This window comes from Lates calcarifer, linkage group LG11 (assembly GCF_001640805.2).
Source record: "Lates calcarifer isolate ASB-BC8 linkage group LG11, TLL_Latcal_v3, whole genome shotgun sequence".
In the NCBI taxonomy this organism is placed as follows: domain Eukaryota; kingdom Metazoa; phylum Chordata; class Actinopteri; family Centropomidae; genus Lates; species Lates calcarifer.
In genome coordinates, this window is record NC_066843.1 from 14331224 (window position 1) to 14355959 (window position 24736).

General features: G+C 39.6%; 1 protein-coding gene across 1 annotated transcript in view; it reads right to left on the reverse strand.

The window, feature by feature from the left end:
• Positions 1 to 8922: 8922 nt before the first annotated feature.
• The window catches only part of LOC108881055 (alpha-1,6-mannosylglycoprotein 6-beta-N-acetylglucosaminyltransferase B), a 60960-nt gene continuing 45146 nt past the window's right edge, over positions 8923 to 24736 (reverse strand). The window contains exons 11-20 of the mRNA XM_018672824.2: positions 24239 to 24370; positions 22276 to 22409; positions 21010 to 21140; positions 20178 to 20183; positions 18708 to 18863; positions 18355 to 18501; positions 18046 to 18162; positions 14910 to 14984; positions 10343 to 10614; positions 8923 to 9695 (exon numbers count right to left, since the gene is read on the reverse strand). Coding sequence (XP_018528340.1) covers positions 9497 to 9695; positions 10343 to 10614; positions 14910 to 14984; positions 18046 to 18162; positions 18355 to 18501; positions 18708 to 18863; positions 20178 to 20183; positions 21010 to 21140; positions 22276 to 22409; positions 24239 to 24370 — 1369 coding nt within the window. The 3' untranslated portion in view covers positions 8923 to 9496. The remainder of the gene's footprint in view (positions 9696 to 10342; positions 10615 to 14909; positions 14985 to 18045; positions 18163 to 18354; positions 18502 to 18707; positions 18864 to 20177; positions 20184 to 21009; positions 21141 to 22275; positions 22410 to 24238; positions 24371 to 24736) is intronic.

The following is a 24736-nucleotide window of genomic DNA, read 5'->3' on the forward strand; positions in this document are numbered from 1 at the left end:
AGGGAGAAAGAACATCTTTAATCATGGGTAAACATCTTAATGATTTACCACACAGGATGTGAGTTTTGGCACAAGGCCATTTGCCACTTAGGTTGCAACCCATCTGTGTGCAATGCGCAAAAGAAGCTGGACAAAGCTGACAGAGAAAAGTCTTTAATTAAAGCATCATTAATGCTCCAGATGAACACAGATAGGCCTACAGGACTGTGCAGGAAAAGCCTGGGGCAGAACCTTGTACCCATGTATAGATTTACATTCATTACTGCTGAACTGAGAGCTAAAGCATTTCACTGTAGTTTAGACCTATGCATCACTTGAGTCAGAGGAGTGATTTTCCAACCATAGCTTAGCATCCATAACTTAGCATCCATAACTAGGTATGAAGTTCTGTCAAACGTTCTCCACATGAAGGTGCATGTGGGGCTCTAATAATAGCAATAGTCTGTTACTAAAGATTTGGTTTCTCTTTCTGGTTTTAACAAAACCAAAAACACAAGAGCAACCATTTAAGAAATAGATTAAAAGGTATGTCTATCCACTCTAAATTGATGTGAAAATGTAGCAATGCTGTCTAACTAGCTTACTACTTCCAAAGGTGCATTAGCTAATAACATAACTTTTCAGGGTTACAGGTAAAATTAGAAGCATAGTCTTCACCTGTGGAATCAATTTGGAGTTTACACCCCAGCGACTGCAGCTTTAACCTCATTCTTTTAGCTCAATATAATGCATGTCTCTATGATGTACGTATATACAAGACACCTTTGCTGACTTTTAGTTTAAAACAAATTGTTTGGAAACATCAAAAAGTCAGTCAGTGACAGCATTATAAACCAACTCACCAAGTTGTAGCATTAGCATATATACAGCTGATAAAATCTGCAAGCAACAGTTGTTATTTCAGTCAACAAAATCCAGACAGAAATGGCAAGCCTGCTGTTTTTAATGTCTGTTCGAAATTGCAGACACATTGTTTCAAAAATGACCCAGAATTTCAGAAAATGTTGTAAATTTGCTATCATTATTTACTGCATTAATGCAGTGCAAGAACTTTCTTCATTGATCCTCTTCTGTCTCAACTTTTTCAGTAGCTGCCTTGTGTGCCAGGTCTTGCAGTTTATTTGTTTGTACTTTATTTTCCACTTAAGCATTTTTGACCAATGTGACCTTTTAAGTACAAGCTTGACTATGCTGGTACAGCAATTTCTTAACTCTACCTCCCACTGAAGTTGATTACTAAGAACATATTCTACAGAAACCTATACAGCTACATTCAGTCTCTATCTTCCTCTCTTCCGCAACCCTCTAACCTCCCGCATCAATCCATAGTCCACTAAATAACTCATGAGAACATGCTGCATGCTGGCTGTAAAACTGCAAGATACCTTTGATCTCTCCAAAAACTTTTACATCAAGGTCCTAACAACACTGATCCAAGAAAACATGTTTTCTCTGATTCCCATTACTGTATATCCTTGGTATGGCGTTTGTAGAAGATCACTTTGAAGTTGCCAAGAGATGCCCTAATAAAAACTGTCATGTACACATGCTGCTTTTTCCCTTTCTGTCATCTCTCTCCCACTTCACTCTTTCTAGGCTCTTCTCAACCCAGCCCCTGGCCTCTAATCCTCCAGCCTTGATTCTTATCCCTACTTTTCAATCATTTGTCTTCTCATCTGTATCTTCTTTCCCTCCTGTTCATTTTCTCTGCAGGATGGTCAGTCTTTTTCCACTTCTCTCCCCCACCTCCAATTCCTTGCACACCTTCTCAATCACTTCTATTACAGCTTGACAGTCCACTCAGACAACAGGGTCACCAGGGCGCATGGACTGTCTATAAGGGATGAGGATCTCTCTCTCTCTCATTCACTTCCCTTCACTCTTGTATCCTGCCTTATTTGTCAGGACTGAAGGTATGCAGTCACCAAACCTCAGATCTACCTAAAAGATGCCACAGTCAGTCAGCCCTTCTCTACAGTCAAACGCTGCCACTTCTTATCCTTAGAAGAGTGTGGGGGGATTAGTTCCTATATGTTCAGCGAGCTTCACACTCAGCTCTATAGATTCAATAATGGAGTGGCCTTTGCAATCATACAGAGGCTGACAGTGAGACAGCTGTGACAGATGCAGCCTGGATGTCTGTGGCTGCAGCTGCCAGCTGGCTCTGTGAGCTGTGGATGGGGATGACTCAGTAACTGTGAATGACTGCAGAGTAGACTCTTGACTTCTCATTGTGCTCTACACTGCCACTCAGGACATGCATTACTGAAGAAATACATACAGACAGTTCTAATGTAAAACGTGTCCATTTACTGTAAGAGGGTGGAATATTGTGCAGAATGAGGCATTGCCTGGAGGACATAACTCAGTCAGCAGGAGACTGGAAATGTTGAAAATAAAGAAAATTTTGAACTCAAGTAGAACCATCACAGAATATATTCACACAAAAAAGCACCCTTGCCTGCTTTCCAGTCAAACCTTGTTACTGGTTCAATTCAAAGGAATAATTCAACATTTAGGGAAATTTGCTCATTCACTGTCTTGCCAAGGGTTGGATGAAAAGATCGATGCCACTCTCATAACTTTTGGCTACAATCAAAAGGCAGATTAGCTTAGTTTAGCCAGCACAATGACCGGAAACAAGGAGAACAGCTTGACTGGTTCTGTCTAAAGTCTGAATCTGCCTACTAGCACATCTAAAGCTGACAAATTAACATGTAGTATCTTGTTTAATCTGAACAAAAACAAAGTCAGTCCTCCCAGTCAAGAAAAAGTGTTGTACATTTGCCCTTGTTGCACTAACAAGATATAATGTGAGATCATGTTTCTAGTCTTAAGTTAACTGTCTTAGCTTAACACGTACAGTATATGAAGCTAAAGCCAACAGCCGCTAATAGCGCAGCTTAGAACAAGACTGGAAATGTGGGAACAGCTAGACTGACTGTTCAAAGGAAACAAAAATCCACCTATTAGTACCTCTAAACCTCAGCAATTACCATGCTACATCTTGTTGTTCTTGTTTCTCTGTACAAAAACCCAAGTTTAAATGCAAGTGATAGTTTTACGAAGAAGATACTCCAGAAAGTCACCACGCCTGGTCAAGAAACTGTCATTTCCTGTCTTTATGCAAAGCTAAACTAACTACAGCTGCTGATTGTAGCCCTTTACTTACCAGGCAAATATAAGAGTGATTTTGCTCTTATCATCTAACTCTCAGCCAGAAAGCAAATAAGCTTAAATCTCAAAATATCAAACTGTTCTTTTAAGGGTAACTATTTGCATTAATTATGTGTTCTCCAGCAAACTTTAGTATGAAACAGCTTTTAATAACATCTAGTTCTAATGCATGTATAAAATAGTGTGTGTGTGTGTGTGTGTGTGTGTGTGTGTGTGTGTATGTTTAACAGTTCTTCTCTGAGGGTATTAAGCTGAGAAATCAACCTGAACCTTTGTGATTCGATATTCGCTCTGTTTGCACTGCCCCCACACACCTACCTGCAATGCCTCTGGTTCAGTTGAAATGAAGCTGACTTCACTGTGGTAGACAGGAGAGCCTTATCATACAGCAGCAGAGCTCTCTGTAAGTGGTGAGCAATCTATTACCTTGGGTGCTACATGCAACATCCCACCCTGCAAAAAACAGGCACGCAGACCCCGAGCCAAGTTTCCTTTCAACTTATTCTCTTTGTTAAGTGCAATGGAAGTATTAGTAACACTGATTGCTATAGGTGAACTGGGTTGGTGAACTGCTATAACTCTTATCATTTTATCTTATAAAACTACAGCACATATCTTTAAAAGTCTGTCATGGATACCTGCTGGATAACCTACTGTACCACAGTATATTGATGTATATACGTAGAGTATACACTATGTTAAAAGGTTTCTCAGTTTGACAAATATTTCTTCCACTCTGCAGTTCTTTAGTCATAACAGGCACACTCCATTAAGGAGAGTCAATGAGAGTGTCAGTTCCTCAGACAACATCCTGTTATTATGGAGAAAGGCATCCACATACAGTATACACACACAAGGAGTAAAGCACAGAGTCATTATGTGTGATGCATTTATCTTTGTGGGAGGTAGCGTGAACAGAAGGCAGCTAGTCTCCACTCTGTCACCCATACTAAAGAGACACAAGCAAAGAAAAAAAGAGAACTGATTAGAAAGGAGTATCAAATATAATACAGCAGCAACAGAAAGGGTGGGTGACTAGATTACAGATCTGTTTTCAGTATTTCAGTTTCAATTAAAGGTGAGCAAACCATTCAGCCTATTCAGACTGAGGTTTAAAAACGGACAGGGGAGAAATAATGCGGATAAATTGAAAAGTGTTAGGAAAAAATTGAGACAAAAGAAGTAGAGGAGCTGAGGAGAATAAGGTAATGTAGAGGGCACTGTGAGGAGGTGAGTGTGAGGCTGGAGGAAATGAAGGTGCCTGCTGTGTGTGGAGAACAGCGATTAATCCTAGTCTGTGTGACCTCTCTCTTTGGAAAAGTTGGCCTGCCACACCATGAATCATACTGTGTCGTGGTCACTGTCTAATTCACTAGTGAGGAAAACACACTTTCATACCACTGGAGGAGTTGCAGGAGTTACTACTCAGCTAGCAGAGTTTTGTCCCATACATGGTCAAAAGCATAAATATACATAAAATGCATTTATTTATTTGAATGCAAATTATGATTTTGTTAAATTAAATGTAAGCACACAAATACTATAAGTATGTCCCTTCAAAGTTAAAGTTGGTCTGTAATCTGTGACCAATGTTTACAACAAACTGGGGCATAACTTTTCAAAGTGCCTTCCATTTCCTTTTCACTTACTTAAAATTTGGTTAACTTGCAGTGTTTCTTTCCCCATCAGGCTTATTTCAGGATCTCAGCATTTCTAAGTAATCTAATTAAAATATTTTGTCTGTGTCACATCTGTCACCACATAGAAAAAATGGCTTCTGGCATCACAGACTTACAGTTATTAGTTGCAGTGCTTGAAAAAGTACATTTCTTTGCACTTGTGTAAGGGGATTATCAAACAGAAAAGGAGGTATATGGTAACATTTATTGTGATGATTAGGTTAAAGGTGCTATATATACCATAGACCTTCAGCCATGGATTTGTTTACAACACAAGAGGTCAGAATATGTAAGCTAATGATTTATGAATTAACATCTGAGTAAATCTCTCTAGTTTGTGGTGTTCAACCAAGCCAGATGATGTAGCTGGTTATTTACAGACTGTGGAGATACTGACGCATGTACAGCACAGAGTATTTCAGGCATTTCACAGATGAAGTAAGTGTGTCTTAGATATCATGTATAATTAAATGTACTGTGACAGCATTTACAGTGCTGGCATAAACTTGCTGTACATATCCAATCAAATACGGTTACAGAGAAGAATCCTCCCCTGAATAATACAATATAAATCAAAAGCCTTTCATCATTTCTCTGACAGTAGTGTCAGAGAGGAGAATGTTGCCCAAGATAAGAACAATACTGGATAACTCTTCACTTCTTCATGATGCGCTGGTCAGCTATAGATGCACATTTAGCAACAGACTCATCCCACCACGTTGCACCACCAGAACGCCACAGGAAATATTTCCTGCCAGTGGCCATCAAACTATTCAGCTCCTCCCTGTGAGAATCAATCAAACTGATCCCTGGACACTTTTTCCACCCATGTGAAATAACTGGCTAACTATCCTGTACATTATCAACTTGTTATTAATTGTAAATGGCATGTAAATATTAAATATGTATATCATTTTTGTTACTGATGGGGTATATTTTATATTTCTTATATCTTTTATGCTGTGTAGATAGGGGGTTATATTATTATTATCATTATTATTATTATTTTGTACATTTTATTTGTATATGTGAATTGGAGGACTGCAGCACAACAATTTCCTGCAAGGGATAAATAAAACATTCTGATTCTGATTCTGATCAGCTTTATATCCCCCAGCACATATCCCAATAAATATATAATAATAAGATTGCTCTCTCAAGGCAAAGATGTGACGCGTGTGTGCACATAGCCTGTCCTGTGAACTTTCATTTGTGTTGTCCTTTGGCCAGCAAAAGATTTTCCACAGCTTGAGAGATAAATGGGCTCCATAATAAACTTCTCCTCCACCTCAGTTCACATTGTTACCTGAAACAGGTAGCGCCTGAAAGAGTTTGCAGGCAGTCTTTCTAGCACACAGAGTCCCAGACTGATCCTCAGCAGAGTGTGGAGAATATGTCTGAGGTCAAAATAAACAGGTTGTATGGACAAAACACCTGCCAAAGGAATACATTTTATCTGCAGGGAAAAAAAAAGAACAAGAAAAAATGTCATTGTGAGATTTCTGCAGCATCTAGTAGTTTCTGACTCTGCACTTACTTCTTGCCAGGAAATTAATGAAACTTTTTAAGCGGTGAAAAGCAGAAATGGGGGTGAGCTTTTCTGTCTCGCTATAGCTGAATAGAAAAGTGCTTAACTGTAGATGGAGTTCTATGGTTTAAACTCAAAAAAATACCATTTGTGAAAACTCTCAAGTGGTATATTTATATATATTTTTTCTGCATAACTGTATAAGTCTCAGAGGCTTTTGTTCAACACCTGAATCCTCACCATAAAAGCCCTAACAGATTCAAAGCCTCCTTGACTACTGCTACCATGCACACATATTCTTCTTCCTGTGGTTTCTGAGGATCAAGAGAAGGTTCAATATTAGTTCAGAGATTATAAATTGGAAAGGGGAAATGGGCATATTGTGAAATGGTCCTTACTATCAGTCAAAGAGACACTAGCACCATCATTAAATGAAAACCGTGCAAGCTCCAACTCCGTCTTTTGAGGAGGTCTCATTAAAATCCTCTTATCTTAGTGAAGGGTTTCAGCTTCAGTAGAGCAGCAGCTCACAATAATGACTTTAGTGACTTTGCAGCATTTCTGTGCATATTATAATGTCCATCTGTAAAGGTGATTTAAAATAAATGAATAAAATCTCTGTTGAAGAATCATCAGGCTTTCAACTTGAGCCTTAAGCTAATGGGAGATGCTGCACAAAATGACTGGTGTATACCCAACCATGAAAAGGACATGTCTTAATTGGAGTATATGAATATAAAACAAGGCGCTTGGTTTTGTTTTAAGTGGAGAAAACTGTGGACAGTAGATTCCATTCAGCTGTGTAGATTCAGTCATTCACTCCATACTGATGTCTCTGGTATACAGATAATTGTAGCTTTGTGTTTGGTGTTGTTGTTTGTTTTTTTGCCTTATATAAATTGGCCGGTAACACTTTAAGCCACAAAATTAAACATTTATAACCAGTGGGCTACTGGAGCACTTAATAATAACAAATGGTTTATAATGCATTATAATGTGGTCATATGCAGCTATAACTATATTTTTACATATCTGTGCTTACTAATGTACAGTATTTATCTATAGCTATTTAATATAATAATAATAACTGTGTTTTAGAATATTGTCATTCAAGCCTCCATTTATGGGTGTAGAAATGATAAACTGCATTATATTGTGTTATGACTAATTTATTAAGTGTTTATGTAATGCATATGAATTTTAAGTAGGGGGACATTACATTGACAGTAAAATGCTGCCAGTTAGCCATATGATAAATCTGGCATGTCACCTGTTTTGTTTGTTTTTTGGGAGTGAATAATCAAGCAAGTTGTTACTGTACTGTCTGCTAATTCTGACCATATTTCATGCTGTGAAAGGAAACAGAAATACATTTGGCAAAAATGAAATTTGTTACATTTAATTTTACAATGAGTGGGCAGTGGGAGCCACATTAAACGTGACCTGCTGGATGCATCAGTAGATATTTTACAGCCTTTGACCACTACCTTTTTGAAAGAATGCTCTCAGCATTGTCTAATAATATATCTTTTTTTTTTTTTGCCTCAACCAAGTAAAAATATTGAATGAATTCAGACTTGGAGCAACATTTGCCGCTTTCAGTGTGCCTATCATTACGTGACTGGTGGGCATCGTGCTGTGAGGTTTGAAATGACTCCTATTGTATTAAATCTATACGACTAAATCCAACAGTTTTTAGTCATTAAACTCTGCTGCAGCTGCCTTGGGCTTTGGGTGAAATATCTTAATACAATACTCACATGCTCATATCAGTGCATTCAAACCTTTTTTGGTCACTATTATCATTCCTCCTCTTAGTACTGTTTAACTGAGACTGTTAAAGCTTTCACATCAGCTTCAGCTCAGGTCATTTTTGCAAAGAATGAGGACTGTGGATAAGGAAGCTGCCAAGAACTATATTGGTGTTTTAAGGCATACTTGAAGAAAATGTGAACTTGCCAAGATGCCTGCCAATAATAATGTGGCACTCCATTCATGAAGAATATACCAAAATAAATCGGCGAGTGGAGAAAGCTGTGATTTTATCTGCTGCTATCATACATCGGTCATCATACAGTCGTGCTGCAGCTCATCTCTTACCTCTCTCTGTATAGAAGTTGAAGCCTGCTTCTGTAATTTTCACAAATGGTCTTCTGATTAAAGAAAGTATCTTCCTATCCAGAAAACACAAGACAATATGGATTTCTGTAAGTGGCAGAATATAAAGAGTGCTGAAGAATTTTGTATTATTCACAACAAATGTCTGCTTCAGAGCCCAAAAAGATGCAGGAATCAACCCAAACACTACTGTCATCTTGTATCCAAAGAGTGCTCTATAAACTAATGAGTCTGAGCCAGCACTGTTTGCGTATAAATCAGACTGAAAAAAAGTAATTAGGATATTTCCCCACACTTGGCTTTGTGAAATTGACCATAAAAGATTGATGATGTCTCATACTTTAATTGAGTCCTACTTTTTAAAATATGATGAATTATAATTATTTCCACCCATATCCTATTATAAATAATACCAGCATGTTTTTCCCCCTGTATTTTATTAAACAACACTTATGTACAAATATATTCATTACAGGACATGTAAAATAGTACATCTCAGCACGGTGTAAATGGCTTTGGGTGCATCTAGTACAAATATCCACACTCCACTATGATACTGTAGGTATTCACACACAACACTGAGTAAACACACTTGTGAAATTCAAGCATTAGCAACATTTTTTTTTTGTACTCAAAGCTTCTGATTGCTCATGATTTCTTTACTAATCCAACTGATCCATCAAATGACACATTTCGTCATGACTGCTGTAGTGACTGTGGTCCTGATGCCACCGTGTAAACCTTTAAAACTGAGGCCAGATTCAAAGTACAATCATGCAGTTCCCTGAGAGGTTATTATCACCTTACCTACTTTGGGAGCCAGTCCTAGTTCAGAGGTAAGGGAGTGGAGCCATTGTTTATGCATTACAGCTTCTTCTTTTTTTAATTTATTTTATTTTACCACAGACTCTGGTCAGAGAGAGTCTCCTGGGACCGCCTGGCTCTCGGCCAAGAGTTAGAAAAACGTCTCCGTCAACACCAGGTCCTCCTCTGGTCATAGGCAGTCCCTGCACAGTGCCACCTGGCCGACCCGATAGTCCCTGCAGGGGCACAGGCGCTGGTATTTGGCGCTGGAGCCAGCGCAGCTGAAGAGCAGTGGGTCCTGCTGCAGGGCGCATTCAGCGTGCTCCGCTGAGAAGGCTGGGAAGAGGTGGTTCATCTCGGACTCCAGTCCCTCACACTGGAAGTCCAGCCTAGACACAGAGAGGGAAGAGGAAGGCACTATTTTCAAGTTTAAAGGGCTATTCCACAAATACAACACACTAACATGTTTAATATTAATGTTAGCAGGACTGCCAGAGGGTGAGGGTACTGATGATTATTGCACTAATATATTTAATATTAATACCAGAGTGTTGCCTCTAGGACATCAAGGGGAGACTAGAAATATTAGCTGCTGCATAATTTTGAAACTAGCAGGGCAAATGAAGCATGGCACCGTGAGGAGGGAAAGTTGGTTAAATTTATTGTTTGCAGGGTGAGCTCTTTGAGATGCAACATCCATTTTTTAAGACTGTCCTGGCAAGACACTGCATGTCACAAAATAATAATGAATAGTTTGAACGGTGCACTGGGCAAGAAAACAGTGTGTAAGTATACAATCATAGGTATAAAGATGATATTTCAGAGGGAATCTACAGTACCCTCACATTCAAACATGAAAGATGAGACTTGGTAGTATTATCATGATCAATATCTGCATGCTATTTTGTCACAATGCAGAGTTATTTTTCTGTAGCTATGTACTGACAGGAGCAAATGAAAAGATAAAAAATGCATCAGGCCAAATGAATGTGAACACAGTCATTTAACAAATTATCCAGATGAAGAGACATCTTACGCGCTGAAGGCCTCCTTAATGTTGATGAAACGATACAAGGCTGGCTCACAAATTAGTCCGGCGCTCTGGCATGCCCTCACACATGACTGGCCCTCCAGCGAAGCCAGAAGCCGCAGCGCGCTCAGTGGAGGCCAGGATGAGTAGGAGCTGGCGTTGGAGGCCCAGGTTAGGAGGCTGGAGTTGGGCAGGAGGACAAAAGGGTTGGGAGGGCTGCTCAGCCAAGTCCTGGATGAGTTCACCGGAGGAAATGGAGCCTCAGGAGAACAAAAATCCTGCAGGTACACAAATAAAATGACCCAGATCAGTTATATTTTCAGTGTTATATTGCAAACACTTCAACCTGTCAGATAAAATAAACTCTATACTCCACTACAGAGCTGTGACAAAGTATACACTCAGCTTAGCAACACATACAATTTCTGGACACCCAACACAGGAAATAATAAGGGAATTGTTACAATACATAGGTGCTTATCAGAGCTGACAAGTCCTCGTCAATCTTCCTGGAAGATTATATGAATGCAGTTATTCCACCCAACAACAAATGAGGTTTGGAGGTAAAATTAGGCTCTGGTGAAAGCCCTGATTAGATCCCTCCTCCAGCTGGGACTATTCATAAGACCCAGGTAATAACATTTCTCTGACATGTCCCTCTGGCCTCCAGACCCGTTTATTAAACAGGCTCCTAGTGCCCACAGGCAATAACCAGGCTTCCAATCTCTCCATCTCTGCCTGCACCTCCACTCCTAAACACAGACAGCATCCATGACACACACCCACACACATGCACACAGACGCACGTGTACACACACACACACAGACAGACAGACAGATCATCACGAAAATAAGGAGGTATAGAAAGCAGCAAGGCTGAGACAGATATGAACAGCAGGGGTGTGTGGAGACGCTGCTATTTGTAATTACAGAATTTTTTGTTTTCCACCAAACTATTTTTATGTGTGCACGTATTTGATTTGTATGTGAGGTTTGATATCTAATAATTTCCTACGATCACAGATTTTATTTCATCTTGTAATCATTATCATTGTTGACTGGGTATTTATTTAAGCATGATACCTTACTATATTATAATAGCAACTTCAGATTTATGTATGAAAATGTCTACACAGGGGGAACATTACAAAACAATCTGACACAAACCTGGGTCTTACTTTTTGTGGATTTGACAGCAATATTAAACTCAACACCTTAGCTGCTGAGGTCTGGGCAAGAAACATGTGCAGTCACATACACACACACATCACACAAATTGGAAAGAACTTTGTTTAACCATATTATGTATGTTATTAAGTGCTTAATTAGAAGAGAACGTGTAAACGAAAGTCATTACCTGAACTGTCTGTTTTAATCATGCTTTATGTGGAGAGTTGTTACTTCATTGTGTAGCTTACTTGCAGTAGCTAGGCATACTTTTTCAATGACATGGATAACTCTAATGGACATTTTGAACGTGTTCACTGTTGGGTTATTTTGAATAAAGTGGGTGTTTGTTTTTACAGCCTGTGTGTGATCATTTGAATGGAATGACTCAATTCTAGAGATGTTGCTGCATCCATAAAACATGTATTAGGTTATAACTTGATGCGTTCCATTAATGCAAATTCCTGTATTATTATTTGCACAGTGCATATACGGTATCCTTTATACAATGAACATTTGCACATTCCTAATTTCTAAATATTTCCCCCCTGTATGTAAGTGTCCCACCAGCCCATAAATGCACTGTAATAATAAAAATAACTGCACAACCCCCTATGGTTAGCAACCACAAAGTAAACAAACATCTTTCTCTCTTTACTGTCTAATTGTGTGTTTGAAAGAAGCAGACCGGCTGGAAAAACAGAGACAAACGTTACCTGCATCTCCTCTGAATTAAATGAGAAGTGTCACTTAAGTTATTTTTCAGTTGAATGCTCTCTCCACAATTACTAGCATACTATAAAACAAACAATAACAGGACCATTAAAAGAGTGAAATGCGTTAAATGCATTATTTGTTCTTCACTGCATGTGTCATCATACTGTCATACAAACTATATATTCACAGTCACAATGGGACTGGAGCTCTGGCAGTGGACGGAGGTGAGAGGAAGTCATAATGGGGGATAACGAGGATGAGAGATTCGGCCGGGAAGTAGAAAAATGAGGGTGACAAATGTGAGCGACCTCTGAAGTCTTGAAATAAAATTGGAAAACTCTGAAATGCGGAAAGAGAAGGTTGAGGAAAGTGGGGGAAAAAGAGAGGGAGGAGAGTCTGATTGGGAGTCTGACCTTGTACGCGCTAGGCGGGCAGTCACAGTCTCAGTGAGCCACGGCATGTTGAGTGTGTGTGTGTGTGTGTGTGTGCGTGTGTGCGTGCGTGCATGTTTCTGACAGCGGGGGGAGAGATTGTGTCAGGGTAGAGCAGAGGCTAACACATTTCCTTAACCTGCCACTGCCAGACACTATACCAACCATCACAACATGACAGATGGGCAAGAAGATGACAGCATCTGTAAATAAACAAATACATAATAGTGTGTATGGGGGGGTGGGGGTCAATTTTTAGAGGATTGTTTTTGTTTGTTTGGTACTAGATCATCTGTATGAATACTCACAGTAAAATGCAATGTAACATCATATCTTTATTATTGATTAATTCCCATTTTCATGTGTGTGAAAAGCTGGATTATAAGTCCATTTTTATGTATGAGCGTGACTTTTCTCTTCTGTCTCTGTCCTCGTGGAGCATCATTGAGAAAAATTAGTTACTGGGCAAGTCTATTATACTTGCAGCTGGCGCCTGCAAAGGTTTTAATAGCTGACCCAGGCAGTGTAGCAGAGGTATAAATATTGTGGCCAAGCAACCAAGAAATCCCAGAAAGGGAACTCTCTAAATAGAAGTTCAGTTTATTAGTTAAATGCAGACCAACTGAATGGATAGGAATGCTTTCAGGACAAGAGACCTTGTGCAGTTTTGAAAATCCAAATAGCTGTTTTAGTTCTTAAGCTATTATGAGTCATTTATCCATACAACATTTCTTGGAATGGATGAACACCTTTAATACCTCTGAACACAGACTGAAGAGATGAGCAGGGAGACAAAAGATTCAAACAAATAACAAGCTCGGAGCAAGAGGTGTGTATCTGTTCCAGGGGGACGGACAAATGATAAACAGCTAAAATGCTTCGGAGGCAGAAGCTGAGACGACTCACAGTGAAGACAAGCTTGATGAGCAGAGGTGAAAACACCATCTCCCTTAAATGTTCTGCTCCCTCCATCCAACTCATACTCTGTCTTAGTATTGTGTTAACTACTGTAACGACACATTCTTAAAATGGAAAGACTGTAGATGGTTGGAAAAGATGATGATGATGATTATGTTTGGACACAGGGCTAGGATAACCAGGAGCAACTACAGTTACACCTGAGAATGTCTGGTCCACACCACAAATCATCCAAGGAAGCAGATTCACTGGGTGTGACAAAATAATAGTCTGTAAACAACGTAATGGAAAATGACTTCAACTTCACTTCAAGGAGGAACTTATTAACAAATACATATACTGAACTGCAAATCAGCCACATTTATCAAAAACTTGTAATACAACAAAGAGTTTTAAAAGGCCCAACCATCTGTGACAAAACTGCAAATGCACAAAATATTTAAAGCAGCTATAACAGCAACAAAGTAATTGACAAAGTAAAAGTAAAGTGAAGGGAGTTGCTCATATGAACCTACAGCATAGAGAGTTTCAGCTTATTGTTTAGTGGTTCCGACCGTAACTTTTCATTTTGCTTCACCGTCACCACTTTTACAGCAGTAGGCAGCTGTTTTCAGCAAAAAAAGCTCTAAAAATCCACTACACACTACCCGCTCAGCACCAGACAGCAGACAGGCACACTGCAAGATTATAACTGGTGACCATAGTGAAGCCAGATATTTCCCTGGTAGAGAGCTGGTAGAGAACAAAAACAGGGGAGTGAATAGTGGATTTACATTGGCTTGGTGGACAGACACACAACTCTAAATGGATGATAATGTTGCTCTGTAACTGCTGGGTGGGTAAATAGGCAACTGTTTGCTAACAAGTTCATCATATCGACGTAAAAGATGATGAAATGTCAATGCATTCACAAGTTGTTTCTGCTGCCCCTAAGTGTTCAAGAACATCAGTTATTGCAAGTTAAATTGTTTTTTTGTTTGTTTTTTTTTTACTTTTTTTTATTTGTAAAACACACTCACACTGTTTTGAAAGGTACCATATAAATAAAGTTTATCATTATTACTATAAAAATATTCAATGCTGCACACATCATCTTAGTAAAAAAGAGTCAAGGGGTTTAAGGATGTCTCTGAAAAATTTCCTCTACAGTGTCAGCAGAAGAGATGTGCCTACTCAAACCAAAGAAACTCTTCAAACCACTCCTGCAGTACAGCCCACCCTGCTGTCCTTCTGTGCCCTCAGTATGTTACAAACACATGTATTTTCCTTCAAATAGGCCAGAACTATGGTCCATACTATTACCAGTATACCTACTGATTTGGATTAGTTCTGAAACCCACCTGGTTCTGAATGTAGGCATGAACTCTTTCAAGCATCCCCTCGCAGGTGTACTCATACGGCAGGAATGGTTCCACCTGCAAACACAGATGTGCACACAGATGAAGACACAGTGGGGGGCAGCGGGAGAGAGAGAGACTGAGTGAGAGAGAGTGAGTGAGAGTGAGTGAGAGAGAGAGAGAGAGAGAGAGAGAGAGAGAGAGAGAGAGAGTAGAAACAGTAAGAATCAAAGAGCGAGAGAGAGAGACCGCAGAACCAAGTCATTGTAATTACAGGAACTGAACATCTAACAGTTAATCAAAGTTGACATATTCATTAGTGTAATTGTGAAAGGCTTATATCATGCCACAAGCCTCACATTAAAATCAATGACCTAATACATCACAGATGACAGCTTTGAAAATTGATTTCATTATTTTTAGTGATGACTATATCAATATGTCAAACAATGGCTTAAACTGACAGCGGACCACAGGTCATCCTGCGCTGAGGAAGCTGGTGTTTTCTGTGCATTCTGGGTCCCTTGGGTGCAGTTATCGGTGTTGTTATTAAGGTGCGTCACTCACAGTCTGATTTTTGATGGCAGAAAGTGGATTAAAATTCACTGAAAGGACACTGATCAATAGCTCATCCTGTGCTCTCCAGTGTTTTATGCTAACAGCCTCGTGAGAGACGTGAACACAGCAGCTGACCGGAGGAAACACTGGTGGTGGAGAAAAATGAGTGCAGGTTGATATATTGTGAGACAGGTTTATATTAATTACTGAATTTAAAAATGATCAATAATTAGGAAATATATCAGGATACGATACATTTTGTCAAGATCCCTGGTGCGGAATCCCCTCTCAATGTCTCCCATGGTAGCTGAAGTGAGATCTCATTGTTTACTATCAGGCCACTAAAGCACTCAGGCTTTTAAACTGATAAATGGCTCCTTTTAGTGTTGTGTTCCTTTTAGCGCTCCCTTATTACTTTATTTCATCTGAGTTTAATGAAATGTATCTGGCACTTCATCAGCTATTCTGCAATGCAATTTGCCTTTTGGGCATCTTTATATAATAGAATCTGAGAGCGAGAGAAAAAAAAAGCTTCATAGATGGTGATTTGAATTCAGCAGCAGAAAACATTTTTAAAATGACTGTGCAATTTATATACTTAAACTGACTGCATTGCTTGGCCACAAAAAATACGTGAGCAGCATTCCTTATTTCATGTGATCACTGATGACATGAAATAAAACTTCATCCACGTTGCTGAGGTGAGTTATGCAGGGAGCAGCCATACCCAGAAACAGGCCAACGCAAGCCCAGCCGGCGAGTAAGATCAAGCAGGTGTCACAGACGTTTTAGTGCGTCTTTATCAGCTGCCTGTTTCTTCACTTCCATCATGCACTGTTGCCATGGTGCCATTAAAAACTGAGACAAGTGTTTCAGACAGGCTTGGAGGTAGCACTTGAGTTATCTAACACTAGCAGCAGATTTACAGACAAACCTTAACTAAAAATAGTTTTGAGTAGTTAGCTAGTTAGGAACTTTGTTATCCATGTTGTGGAGAATCATCTAAGTAAAAAATATAAAATACAATATATTACAATAAGAGAAGGGCTAGATTTTTGTGGAATTCAAAGAAAACTATTCATTCACTATCCTGGTTGCATTTGGCAAGAAGGACCTGTGCACATTTCTAGTGGCTCCTACTTGTCTTTTGCACTTCCCTGAGAGTAAAAACTCAGAATGTGAGTACAAAGGGTGAGCACTATCTCTTATTAATTTGGGAAGTTTTGTATTTTATATTTTATTTAATATCACTCACTTGGTTGCATCTGAGGTTTCCCTGTAATTTTGTAAGTATGTCCATACGAAATGGCCATATCAATAAAAATAATTTCAACCAAAAATCTTATATTTACAAACATTTAAATGATTCATCTCTCTAAGAAGATACAAGCTCTGTGTAGCTTTCTTAACAGTGTAATCAGCACAGTAAACAATGCTTGCCGAGCTGAGCTTGCTATGCACATGTACTGTATAAGCAAACTCCTATAGTATGTAAGTACCCAGCCTATCAACTGTGTTACACTACATTAGCTGCAATCAACATATTTAAATCATTTTATGACTTTACAAAGAGTTTGCGTTCACAGTGTTCTGTACTGTGAACATAAAGCTATTGCAGGCAGGTGGTTAGCTTAACTCAGCATAATGACTAGAAACAGGGGGAGGTACCTATAAAGCTCACTAATTAACAATGTTACATCTTGTGTGTTTAATCTTTTACATCGCAATGTAACCAAAGTGACCAGTTGCCTGGCAACCAGCAGAGACCCCATAAAGCTAATGCTCCCAGCTAAGAAATAGTCTGCAACACAGCCACCTGTAAAAGGGCAAATTGTCATTTTTACACTTGTACAGATTAAACCGACGACATACAACATGTTGATTTGAGAGCTTTGGGGGTGCTGGTAGCTGTTTTTTCAACAGCTTAGACTTGTATCAGTCATGTCATCTAATCCTGATAAAGCTGTTCCTACTTCTATCTAATGTAAAATAAAACTTGCTCAATCAGCCTGTGTGATCAGTATTGTTTTTCCTCCTCCAACAATCCACTTGTTAAGTATTTACCAGTGATACAACTGGTACTTCATTTTACCTCTATCAGCAGGAAACACAAGGTCTATTTAACACACCTGGCAGGTAGAAGCACACAAGAATCTTGGCACTGTGAGGGCCTTGGCTGCAGCTCTGTGTTGTTCTGGTGACAGATTGAGCGCAGCGTGATTGATTAATATGATCTGCTGAGAACAATGCTTACTGACTGTGGTGCCGGCCTCTGGAAAACTGCCATGTAAACCTAGGTGTGGGCATAGTTTACCTACTGAGCCGCTCAATATCTCAAGCAATTAGCAGTGCGGAGAGCAGAGAGGGAGCCAGCTAAGCATTTTGCTCTAATGTTGGATGCCATGATTAAGAGCTCTATTAAAGGCTGAAGGCTTCAAAAGTAGGTCATACCACGTGAAGTGTGAATGTAAAGTGTGCAAAAGTAAATTATGCTTTCAACTACCCATATATTAGAATGCTAATATTTTGTTGAGAGGGTAGTGCGGAGTTTGGTTGACAAACAACAGCAAAATTAACATACATTGATCCTCATGATCTCACGAATGGTTGTGTCAAACTCTTCAGAGTTATTGAAGTCGATGGTGATGACATGCGGCCTGCCAATATACTGCTCTGCATACGGATGCTGAGAGGACACCTGAGGGAGATAAATGGGATATATTCACACAATAAAAGTCTTAACAGCAATTCGAGCCTATATCAGATAGTAGGTGTTGTATATGTGAGCAGTTATGTGCAGAAATTACATGACTGTATTCGGTAATACTGTTGTTAACTGTCACATTACACTATCTAAAGTGCTAATCATTCTCAAGACAAGTGTATCTACCTTCCTGGAGGTGGGCTTCCCTCTGAAGAAGTCATGATTGAGAGAGCTGTGAGGGGGATTAAACTTGGGTTGTAGGAAGATGCAGCCATTGGCTATGGCCTCCAAAGGGGCGGGACCTTCATATGGAAAGCCAAATCCAATGAAAAGCTTGACAGGAAAATAAGGAGGAGGAGGAGGAGATCATGAGTATACATGCTGAGCTGTTCCTATCCAGGTCAACACTTGCATAAGGCTTAGTGCAACTCTACAAAAGCCTAAAAACCTTTACAAAGCATTTCATTATAAAGCAGAAGTTGTGTGTACAAACATCTGAACATTTTCTGAAGCCATGAAAGTGTCAGTGATGTTCCCACCTTGGCCTTTCTGAGCAGCTGCTGCAGCTCCTGCTGAGGCAGCAGACCGTGGTTCTTGACAAAGGCAGGCACCTCTGGCGGACGCTGCGTCTCATAGTACACCGTCCCATGGATCTCCATGTAGCGATGCAGAATGGCCAGGAACTTCTCCTTACCCTTTTGAGACATACAAAAGAAAATGGGTTACGCATTTAAAAAGGGGCACCGCAAAGTAACTAATTTATCATTGCAAACACTGCTACAAAGGTGGGTCATCTTCATTTGCATTCAAATTAGTATTTTTTCCAGTCCACCATATCCCTCATTTTGTGTGGCATATATTGGCATGGTTTTAAAAGCTGTTCCCCTTGATGCCATTTTTTCACCTGCAGTTTGGCCAGATTATTTATAGCTTTGATATGTTACATGACTATATGATAAATAAATAAAAACATGTTGCCAGTAACCAAATATAAAGCACCATTTGCCACTGTGATTTAGTTCAAAGTCGAAGTATGTTCTCATTTGACTGCACATTGCATTTATTAGCTTTTTCTTGTTTTAATTTGTTCTATGTTTAATTTACATGCTGTCAATCACTTCCTCTGCAGCACCATACTCTACAGTTAAATATAATACTGATTCATCAGTATTGCGTGCAACTACTGTTGAAAGGGCAGAGGAAAAAAGCCCTGGGGTGATGGATTGGGGTGGGGGGTGGGGTAAGAGAATCACACCCCAGCCTGAGCAAAAGATGTCAATGGAAATGAGGCAAGCAGGTCTAATGAGCTGAGTCTGCTCCTGTTAGCACTAACGTCATCATTTTGGTATCTGGTAACTATGCAGCAGTGATGTTATGAAAGGATTAAATCAGTGTATATGGTCTGTGTTGCCGTGTGGAGACAATTTGCTTGAATAAACTTACTGAAGTAAAACTGAAATTGTTGATCTCAAAAAGCATTTCTGGGGGAATGTTCTGAATTATTTACTGATGCTATGTCTTCACGGCATAAAGCATTTATAAATGTCAAACGTGTTTCTCCTCATTTTTCATTGTGGACCATTTTAATGTCTCAGAGCAACATGGAGATGAAATCACACTTTCTGTAGCTCAAAGTCATACTGAGTTACAATCAATACAATTGTGACCATAGAAGAAAGGAAGGATGACAAAACTTTTTAACTTCATTCAATCAATTATTTAAAACTTGTTTAAATTAAACATTTTACATGATGGCCCTCTATGTAGGTTCATATTTTGGTAACAGATCTAGATGCTGGATGATATTTTAAATCACTGTAAACAAGTCTGTTAGTATATATTTTGGAATAGCTGTCTCCTGAACTGACACTCGAAACATAAATATAAATTCATAACGGACGTGGAACATATTTTTCGGGCAATAAAAAAGTCTAGGAACCCTCTTGGTTTGAGTTTTGGCATTTGGAGAATCAACAATACTCATACCAGTGAAAAGCAGGTGTACTTACTTGAAGCTGTGTGGATCCATCAATGATGCATCATTGGATGATGAATACAGAGTGATTCGGGATGAGAACAGAAGTATGAAGAGGAGGGAAGTGAGTAGGGAGAGACAGATGTAGAGGAAAAGAGAGGATATGACATGAAGTATTAGTCACTTTTTCTCTCATAGGACTTTTGCAAGCCCCAAAATCTCACACATGAATCTCAAAACTGAGGTGCTGCTCGCAATGAGGGGGTATTCACTGTCTAGAGAGACCTTTACACTACTGGTTTTTACACAGCAATCTTTCAAACTCACAAATCTTACACTGCAGCTGGAGTTGTTGTGAGAAACAGGGAATGCTATGGTGGTGCAGGAACAAAGCTGCAGCCAGATTCAAGTGAAGTAAACCTTGGGGGAGGCTGCAGCAAACTTCAAAGTTACAGTAAGAGTGAGAAACCTTGCCAGTAGCTCGGAGGGAAAATTTACTCTAAACAAAAACTATTGTTCCTCTACCTTCACACTTCAGGAAAGGATTCCTGGAGGAGAGAAATGTTTGGAAATGTAACATGTAGTGGGCGTTTCACAGCTAAGGAATGCAATATTCAAAAGTTCTCCAAACTTTGCTTTTATCCTTATTTTATCACATATTTTATCACATTCAAAGCACCTTCTACACCTACATATATATATCTCATGTATATAGGTATAGCTATGGAAAAAAAAATTCTAGCTTGGAAAGCCTCATCCAAACATGTTATGAATCCACTCAAGGTCAAATAATTCTCTTCTCACAGATTAGAAACATACCACATAAATACACTACATTTATTGACAGTAAGGTCATTAATACAGACCTTCCACATGCTGGCTTCTTTGCCGTACACAACAGCCATATTGTTAACCTTGTTCCTCTGAATGTTCAGTCTCTCCGTCTCATTCAGCTCTTCTGCCACAAAACCCATAAAAGAGTTGTCTGGAGTGTGGGCTGCCAAGGACAAACAAAGCAATTGGCAATACAACGTTACAAGTCCAATTTCATGTCTGGAAAAAAAAAAAAAGGGATTAAACTAAAGTAGCTATTGTGGAGATCCAGACCGCCATGCATGTAGAGAATACAGAGTAAAACGAGGACTGAAGGAATTCTGTGATGCTGAAGTTCATGATGTTTTAAAGCAATTTCTAATTCAATTCCTGGTGCAAATGGTGCATTTACTGGAGTTGAGGATGTTTGTTTTCCATCTGTGATAATGACAAATGTTGATCAGGTTACTGTCTGGTTTCATCAATAATACAGTGTATTTGCCTCTGCCTCAGCTGGTCTGTTGATTTTAATTGCATACCAACAATAAGGCGAAAACAACTTTACAGAAATGAAACTCTCTGCTCTTTCATCATTGTTGTAGTTTTAACGAACACAGAATTATGGATTGTAGCTTTAATGTGCCACAGCTTTCAGCTTTCAGGACACAAGACAACACTATGAATGGCAGCACACACAAAGGATATCAACTACACCGGGGGGCTGTCAAGTGGGAAAGCGACAGAAACTGCATTTTCAGTCAATTTTCAAACCTGAGATGAAAGCTGACATCTTTCACAGTGTTGTGCTTTGTGATAACAGCCAGTATTTTGGAAACAGCGGGGGCTGCCCATTGTCGCTGAATTAATTGGAGAATAGTATAAACAGCTGAAGTTTCTTCTGCCACTGATTTCACCAAATGTGCCGTGACTGTGTGTCTGTGTTTTTGTATGTTTCTGTACATGTGTTTGTGTGTGTAAGGCTGGTGGTGCTTGGCCACAGTAGGCTGCTTTAGGCATCTGTGCAGGCACAGCTGCTGCGAACGAGTTCTCTGGTGCGTTCGTGCCCCAAAGCCTCGTCCGTCATGGCCTGAGGACTCTGTGAGCTGGTACAATCTGTTCGCACACTCAGTCACATAAACACGGCCGGTACACATGCCTGGGTACACGCTTCAAAATGCCTCATATTTCTGATTTATAATCATCAGTGAGAATTTATGCAGATATTTAATCTAATTATTTCCCATAAGCAGATGTGCAGCCTCAATCCCAGTAAGAGCAAAGTGGAAATCTGTGTTTGAGAAAAATCAAAGCCCACATACGGAACATGGTCATGTACTGTTGGCCATGGAGGTTCCAGTAGCCCCAGTTGGTTCTGTAGCCGTGCAGAGTGGCATACTCCTCGTGATTGTAAGCGGGCTCGGTGCCGAAGGTGTCAATCACCCGGATGTGGCATCTGGGATGAAATAAGAAACAGGCTGAGCTAAAATTAGAACAAAGTTGACTTCCTTTCAAATAATGAAGTCTCCCCTGAATCAGTGAGACAAAGCAAAAAATAAAAAATAAAAGGGAAAAATAATCCTGTTAGTTTGGTTTATTTCATCCAAGGTAACACGTTCATGGACAATAAGAATAAGTTTGCATAATAATACGCTTAAACCAGAATAATAACATGAATTTAAGTTGTGTAAAAACAAACACTATTATCCTCATTTTGAGTTATGGGAGCTCATCTCAGTCCTATAACAGTGTCTTGTTGTCAGAGTGGTTTCTAAAGCTGTCATCGGTGATGGATATCTCCATCCCCTGCCAGTTCCCCCCTCACCAAGCAGAGCTCTCACAGGCCTCAAGGTGAGGTTTAAATCACAGCCTTGTTTCACAGCCACCACAGGGCCCTCTGCTGGAACAGATCATGACGCCGCCTGCACTGGTCTAAGTTGAATTTAAGTCAAAAGCATGGATCAGTATTGTTTTCTAAAATGCTAAACTCTGTTGCTATGAGTGAGTCTCTTTAAATTGACTGGAAATGTTTCGAATTTATGCTTCTCCTGCTGCATCAGCACTTAAACATAATCAAAATCATATTCAAAATATGTTGCACTGACGTCTCTCCAGATCAAAACTGACAAAACAAAAACAAAAATAACAGCATGGAATGTTTAAATTTCAGTGAGCGACTAGAAAAACATATAAAGAAAATTACATCAACACATTATCAGCAGTGAGTATTCACACTAGGAAGTAAAAAAAAATATCCATTGATGTAATCCAATCTGAGAAGATTTATCAATGCCCTGCATCTCTAATCAGTATCAGGGCTGGGGAGGAAATTAAAATATTGGTCTGTCACTCTTTGACAGCTGAAGAGCGCTGGTCGATCAGCTGACCTTGGACTGATGCTGATTGGAATCAGCGGAGGCCTTCGTTGCTGCTGCCCTGCCAAGGTCTCATTTTAGAGAATTAAAATGCAGGAGAATCGGGATGAATTATCGTGAAATTTGTGCATCTGCTTTTCAGTTAATGCAACACCCATCTCTTTTTATACATCTCAGTAAAATATAGGGTGCAAACAAACTGCAGTACAACCTCACCGCATAATCTAAAACTTGTATTACACCCAGACGATTATTATCATTTCCACACTGCTATAACTTGCAAATTTTGTTTTCTTTTACTCTTTTCCTTTTTCTTAAATATAATTTTTCTCCCAGAGTTGTAGTTTGTAGTAAAAGCTGTTTGCATTTGTTTTTCTTTGTTTGGATACAAAAGAAGATTTTCTTGTACACTGACTGCTCCAGTGCTGCCCAGATGGAACAAAAGCACAAAAACTTTAAAAACCTATTGTCGGAGAATGGAGCCCGCAGCCATTATAACACACATACTCGTGCATTTGTGTATATGCAGACACATTAATTCTAAGCAAATAACTTACAATAACTTTTTTCTATGTGATGTGTATAAACAGTAGAGTTTGTTTCTCAGAGAAAAAGGAAGTGACATCAGGCCAGACATCTGCACCTGGTCCATTGATCAGTGTGTAAAGAAGCAAAATTAGATCCGCCCAAAAAGGAGAGTTTTGCTGATGCACAGTGGAGTTAGCGGCGCAGTGTCTACCAGCCTGTAACGCCGGCTAGTCAATAAGCCAATAAAGAAGTATTTTATCAGAAAGGCAATTACTGATAACCAAAATAGATGAAACAAACAAACAGAGCTCGGTAAACAAACAGTAATTATCGACTGAGAGAAAGAGAAAGAGAGAGAGAGAGAGAGAGAGAGGGGACTGACTTGTGCTTCCTCAGTGACAGACCCATGTGCTGCTTCATCTGCTGCAGGCCGTGGTAGTCGGTGTAGATGAGGTCAAAGGGCAGAGGTCCCGTCAGAGGGCAGCTTCCTCTTCCTGGAGGAACGCCCAAAAACCTGCACACACAGGTCAGATGTTATGTAAGTGTTTTTACTGAGCCAAATGTGCGCAGTGGCAAAAAACTGTAATCCCACAAAGGAGGTGAAGAACACAAAGGAAAAAAAAAAGAAGCAAATGTCACTCCCTGAGAGAGTCTGAATGGCCATCCCATAAGTGGAAAGAGAAAATATTTGGGCAAAAGTGAAACACTGCAGGGACCCCCAGGTCTTATGTTTTCAGTGCCTGAACAGAATTTCAACTAAGGGTCTACACATCTAAAAGGCTGTAGTCAGCCAATTCTTCACCTGAACAGCATTATTGTACCTGCACAGGTGAATTAGGGAGCCTTACAATGCATCATTTACCGTATAAGACACTTTTGT